The 7111-nt window shown below is 31.0% G+C and overlaps 1 protein-coding gene across 1 annotated transcript; it reads right to left on the reverse strand.

Annotated features, from left to right (window-relative positions):
* Nucleotides 1-5214: 5214 nt before the first annotated feature.
* LOC145790705 (uncharacterized) lies at nucleotides 5215-6814 on the reverse strand. Its single transcript, XM_082869169.1, has 2 exons — nucleotides 6087-6814; nucleotides 5215-5389 (listed from the first exon to the last, which is right to left on the reverse strand). Exons 1-2 carry the CDS (start codon nucleotides 6744-6746, stop codon nucleotides 5360-5362), a joined length of 690 nt encoding a protein of 229 aa, XP_082725295.1. The 5' UTR covers nucleotides 6747-6814; the 3' UTR covers nucleotides 5215-5359.
* Nucleotides 6815-7111: the final 297 nt, after the last annotated feature.

Raw genomic sequence — 7111 nt, forward strand, 5'->3', positions numbered from 1 at the left:
ATTATTGATAAATTTGGATAAAATATAAGAATAGATAAGTTAAAATTGTTAAAATTAAGATAAAATACGAAATCATATTGTTAAAAAATTAAGGTATTATTTGGCATTTATAAAAGTATATTTTTTTTTATCTTTTAATTTTTTTGGGTTATAAAAAATTAAAAAATATAGTCATTTAAATAATTTCAAATACTTTTTAAATTTAAGTGAAAAATTTGTGCGTGAAATAAAAATAAATAAATAAATAAAAATTTGACCCATCGCCGTCCCTCCACTAGGTGTTCCTCGACCGCGAAATAATTTTTCACGTGTTGGTGTGTTTAGGAAGCTTCCACGACACTCACTTATTAGTCGTAGGATATGAAAACGTGTTGTTGAATTTTAATAATATTCGAGATAATTTCAAAATACCTCGGATACGGCTTGTACTATTACTACTCCTCTTGTACTGTCCCACTTGTCGTAATCGCATGGGTGTGCGAGTGAAACTCAATAGTCTTATTTGGTGTAACTGTTAAAGTAGATTATAAATTATAATATTATGATTTTAATCAGAAATTGTTAATCTGTTTGGTATAATTATTAGATTATAGATTTAAATTGTTGAGTAGTATTTGTTAAATAAGTTATGAAGTAGCTTTTTCAATTAACTTTTATTTTTTATTATTTACTATTTGTCTACATTTCTCATAAAAAATAATAATCAGTGTGTTTGGTTTTAGTTTTTTGAATTAAGTTTTTTTAAAATTGACTTTTTTAGTTTTCGTATTTTTTTTGTTTTTAGTGAATATTTTTAAAATTTTAAACATTTTTTTTTTACTTTTTTAGATGCACGTTACTTAGATATATCTAAAAAATAAAAAATTTGTGAAAAAATATTTTAAAAAAATAATAAATACATAAAAATATAAAAAATGTACTGAATTCTTGTATTTTTTTGGTTTTTAGTGAATTTTTAAAAGATTTTTTTACAATTTTTTTACTTTTTAAGTGTATTTATGTTAGGTGTGTCTAAAAAGTAAAAAAATTGCTTAAAATATTAAAAAAATTCAGTAAAAACAAAAAAAATAAAAAATAAGAAAGTAGAATTTTCTGAAAAGTATTTTTTGAAAAGTGGAAACAAGAAAGGTGAATAATATTTTATAGTCTATTTGAGTCTTTTTCTATTTTTAAAAAAATAAAAAATAAAAAATCTAAGAGTATAACCGTGAATTAACATATCCACAACAGAAGCTGATAATCAGAAGTAAGGGGTAAACAGTTTCTCAGAATCAATTTTTTTGACTTAAAATAAGTTGTTAGAATCAGAAGTTGTTTGAAATAAGTTTAATCAAATAGTCCAAAATAACTTTTTAAAAGTCAGAAGTCATAAGTTGGCTAAAAAAAGCCCCACCAAACACCTCCAATAAACTCCAAGTTTCCTAATCCCATCCACACCCATGATGGATATAAAAATAAAAAATAAAAAAATTAAGGGGTAATGTGATCAAAATAAACGTAAATCTATTTTTATTGCTTGTTTTGCATTTGTTAATCTCAAAATATGAGTCTCCCCCTGAATTAATGCACTAGAAATTTCATAAAATTGAAGAAATAGATTACCAATCTATGATACCAAAGGCCCTTAAGATCTGGCCATAAACAACTACACCAAGTGCACTAGCATAAAAGGAGAAAATAAAAATAAAAACAAATACTTCAATCAAGGTAGAAGCAACCAATATTAAATCCAAGAGAATTTGGAGCACATATAACAAGAAAAAAAATACAACACAGTGCAATAATAATTTTAACATGTTGATCGGTGATGACCTTGATGATCGGAAGAAATAGAGAAGATTGGGTAGATCGGTGGCAATTTATGTAGATCGGCAATGGATCTTGATGGATCTGTCACGGATCTTGGTGGATCGGCGATGGAACTTGATGGATCGGCAAAGATGGTGATGCAGATTTTTGGGTAGAGAAGTGATGGAGTTTTGTGGATTGGTGAGGGATTTGGGTGGATGATAGTAGTGATGAAAGTGATGGATGATTTTGTGGATGGTGGAGATGGTTGTAGATGATGGTGAACATGGATATGGAGTCGGCTGAGGAAGAAGGAGAGAGCGAGAGACCAAGAGAAAGAGAAAAAGAGAGAGTAAGGAAGAGAGTGGGTGAGAGATAGGGACGGAACGGGAGAGAGAGAGAAAAAATTATATATATAAATATATGTATATTATTATTGTTATTAATTTTTTTTTTTATAATAATAATAATAATTACAATATTTATTTTATTTAATTATTAAAAAATTATTTTTTAATATAAACATTATATTGGAGTATTCATCATACCAAGTTCTGTTCTAATATAACAAAATTGTTCTTCATTTAGAGGCTTGGTAAATATGTCAGCTAATTGACAATTTGTAGGCACAAATTCGAGTTCAATGTCACCTTTGAGTACATGATCTCTCAGAAAATGATGCCTTATTTCAATGTGTTTAGTGCGTGAGTGCTGAATAGGATTTTTTGAAAGGTTAATGGCACTTGTGTTGTCACATTTTATAGGAATATGATCATAGTGAAGTCCAAAATCTTGAAATTGTTGTTTCATCCAAAGCAATTGTGCACAACACCCAGCGGCGGCAATGTATTCTGCTTCAGCAGTTGACAAAGCCACTGAGTTTTGTTTTTTGCAAAACCAAGAGGTGAGTGAGTGTCCAAGAAAATGACAAGTGCCACTAGTGCTTTTTCGGTCAAGTCTACATCCCGCAAAGTCGGCATCTGAGTAACCAAAAAGTTCAAAGGTGGTTCCCTTAGGATACCATAATCCCAAATTTTGAGTGCCGACAAGATATCTGAAAATGCGTTTGACTGCGATGATGTGTGACTCTTTCGGTGCGGATTGAAAACGTGCACACATACAAACACTAAACATTATGTCGGGCCTACTTGCAGTAAGATAAAGTAAAGAACCAATCATACCTCGATATTTCTTCTCATCTACGGGTTTACCTTGCTCATCTTTGTCGATTTTTATCGATGTGCTCATTGGAGTTGCTGCAGGCTTTGATGATTCCATTTCAAACCTTTTGAGTAGATCTTTGATATATTTCGTTTGATTTAAATGGATTCCATCATTAGTTTGTTTAATTTGTAGACCAAGGAAGTAATTTAATTCCCCCATCATACTCATTTCAAACTCACCCTGCATGTCTTTAGCAAACTCTTTGCACAAATTTTCATTAGTAGCACAAAAAATGATATCATCAACATAAATTTGAACGATTAGCATATCTTCCTTTTTGATTTTTATAAAAAGTGTTGTATCAATTTTTCCTCTACAAAAACCTTTGTCAAGTAGAAAATTACTCAATCTTTCATACCATGCTCTAGGAGCTTGTTTTAAGCCATATAAGGCTTTTGAAAGTTTGAAAACATGATCCGGGTATTTATGATTTTCAAAACCGGGAGGTTGTTCAACATAGACTTCCTCCGAAATGTACCCATTTAAAAAAGCACTTTTAACATCCATTTGATATAATTTAAAATCTTTAAAACACGCAAAAGCAAGTAACATTCTAATAGCTTCAAGTCTAGCAACTGGTGCAAAAGTTTCATCAAAATCAATTCCCTCTTCTTGATTATAGCCTTGAGCTACTAATCTAGCTTTATTTCTAGTAACAACTCCAGATTCGTCCATTTTATTTCGAAAAACCCATTTTGTACCAATAACTGGATGATCCTTAGGTCGAGGGGTCAAAAACCAAACTTCATTTCTTTCAAATTGATTTAATTCTTCTTGCATTGCTAAAATCCAGTTTTCATCATTTTCAGCTTCTAAAAATGATTTTGGTTCAATTTGTGAAACAAATGCCAAGTTACCACAAATATTTCTAACAGAGGAACGAGTTTTTATACCTTCCGCCGCATCACCTATGATGAGGTCTTTGGGGTGGCCATGAGCATACTTCCATTCTTTTGGTAGATTTGAGTCATTTTCTGGAAGAGCATATATTTCTTGAAGATTCTCCATTGTCATTTCTTCGTCATGTTTGCGTAATGGATTTTCTTCATTTTCCTTTTTATAAATACTCTCCATGCTTGGTTGATTTTCTACAATATCATTACTTAACAGATTCTTGGAAATAATATCGTTAGATTCATCAAAAACAACATGCACAGATTCTTCAACAAGTAGAGTTCTTTTATTAAATACTCTATAAGCTTTACTAGACATAGAATAACCAAGAAATATAGCTTCATCCGATTTAGCATCAAATTTTCCTAAATTATCTTTATTGTTATTTAATACAAAGCATTTACAACCAAAAGCACGCAAGTGACTAATATTAGGTTTTCTACCTTTCCAAAGTTCGTAAGGAGTTTTCTTAAGAATAGGTCTAATCATGGCACGGTTTATAACATAGCATGCAGTGTTTACAGCTTCCGCCCAAAAATATTTAGGCAAATTATTTTCACAAAGCATAGTACGAGCCATTTCTTCAAGAGTTCTATTTTTTCTTTCAACCACACCGTTTTGTTGAGGAGTCCTAGGGGCTGAGAAATTATGATCTATTCCTAAGTCATCACAAAACTTAATAAAATCATCATTTTCAAATTCTCTACCATGGTCACTTCTAATACTACAAATATTAAGATTTTTCTCATTTTGAATTCTTTTACAAAGTTTTGAGAAATTATAAAAAGCTTCATTTTTGTGTGTTAAAAATAATACCCATGTATATCTAGTGTAATCATCAACACAAACAAGGGCATAAGATTTTCCTCCTAAACTTAATGTTCTAGATGGTCCGAATAGATCAATATGCAAGAGTTGAAGCGGTCTAGTAGTTGAAACGATATTTTTGGATTTAAAAGAAATTCTAGTTTGTTTTCCAAATTGACATGCATCACAAAGTTTATCTTTTTCAAAAACAATTTTTGGTAAACCTATGACTAACTCATTTTTTAAAAGCTTGGAAATTAAATCAAAATGAGCATGTCCTAATCTTCTATGCCAAAGCCAACCATTATCATTTATAGCAGATAAACATTTAATGTTAAAATGAGAAGATAAATCATGTAAATCAAACACATATACATTCTCATGTCTATAACCTACAAATAAAGTTTTGTTTTCTAAGGTATTTTCAATAGTGCAATGAGTTTTCTCAAAAATAACTCTATAACCTTTATCACATAATTGACTAATACTAAGCAAGTTATGTTTTAAACCTTCAACAAATAAAACATTTTCAATAATAGGAGAGGGATTTTTACCAATACTTCCTACACCAATGATTTTACCCTTGCTATTGTCGCCAAAAGTCACATATCCGCCATCCTTTGGTTGGAGTGTGGCGAACATAGCTTTATTTCCAGTCATGTGCCTCGAACATGCACTGTCGAGATACCATCTATCGTTACTAGATTTTGTCTTGAAACATACCTACAAAAATTTGATTTCTCTATTGGTACCCATTTTTTCTTGGGTCCATAAAAGTTAGAATTTGACACCCTTGAGATATCCTTAGGAACCCACATCTTTTTTATTTTAGCAAAAGGATTTCTTTTAATAGGACATGAAGGTGAAATATGACCTTTTGTTCCACAAAAATGACATGTGAGATGAGAGTGATTAGAAGATGCATATACAAAACCATTTTTGGCAGTTTTTACTTTTGAAAAAGGTTTATATCCAATTCCGGCTCTACCAAAAGTACGGTTTTGATTTTTAAGAATTTTATCTAAAGTCTCTCTACCTTGAGTGAACTTTGAAAGAGTAGTTTTCAAGTCTTCAATATTTTCTTTCAAAATAATTTGCTCATTTTTTAAAGACTCGTTTTCTTTTTGTAATACAACTAAATGTTTTTCAGAAATTGAAGACTCTTTTTGAGTTAAAATCTCATTTTCCTTTTTCATTTTCATGGCTTCATTTTCTAAAACATTTATCTTGGAAGTCAATGATTCATTTTCTTTTGATAAACTTGAAATTACTTTCTTTTGACAATTATTTTTTAAACTAAGTTTCTTAAATTCTGCATGTAATTCATCAAAAGCTAATTGTAATTCATCAAATGTAAAGGATTCGTCATTTACCTCATTTTCATTTCCAAGTGCCATTAAACATAGGTTAGCTACCTCGTTTTTGCAAACTTCGGTTTCTGTGTCGCTTTCATCACTATCTTCTCCCCATGCTGCAATCATAGCTTTCTTTTTGTCCTTCTTGAATTTTTTCTTAAGTTCTGGACATTCTGATTTGTAGTGTCCAGGTTTGTTGCATTCATAGCAGGTTACTTCAGATTTTTTGTGATTTTCTCCTCTTTGAAAATCCCTGCTGTTGAAGTCTTTTCTGAAAAAATTTCGTACACCTTGTTTCTTTCTCACAAACCTTTGGAACTTTCTAGTGATGAATGCCATTTCCTCATCCTCATCTGAATCATCTTCGTTATCCTCTTGATGTTTCGAGGTGGATTTGAAAGCTATTCCTTTCTTCTTGTTGTTGTCTTCCTCTTCCTTTCCTTCTTGCATTATGAGCTCATGAGTTAAGAGAGATCCCATTAACTCATCTAGACTTAGCTTTGATAAATCCTTGGCTTCGGTAATGGCAATGACTTTTGTCTCCCAACTTTTTGGCAATGACCTAAGCACTTTTCTTACAATTTCAGCATTAGTATATATTTTGCCAAGAGAAGTTAAACCATTAATAATATCAGTAAAACGAGTAAACATTTGAGGAATAGTTTCATCAGGCTTCATTTTAAAAAGTTCATAATTATGGACTAGCAAACTGACTCTAGATTCTTTAACTTGTTCGGTTCCCTCATGAGTCACTATAAGCTTGTCCCAAATTTCTTTAGCGGTTTTACATGTGGAAATTCTATTGAACTCGTTGGCATCTAAAGCACAGTACAACATGTGTTGTAGCTTTGACATTAATTTGGGCCATTCTAGTATCTGATTCATCCCACTCATCTTCAGGTTTTGGTACCCTAAGTCCATCTATAGTTTTGGTAGGAATTTTTGGACCATTACAAATAATTTTCCAACATTCATAATCATTAGATTGAATATGTATGGTCATCCTAGTTTTCCAATAGCTAAAATTTGTGCCGCTAAATAGA

This window comes from Camellia sinensis, chromosome 1 (assembly GCF_055761805.1).
Source record: "Camellia sinensis isolate YWXY chromosome 1, ASM5576180v1, whole genome shotgun sequence".
Lineage (NCBI taxonomy): Eukaryota > Viridiplantae > Streptophyta > Magnoliopsida > Ericales > Theaceae > Camellia > Camellia sinensis.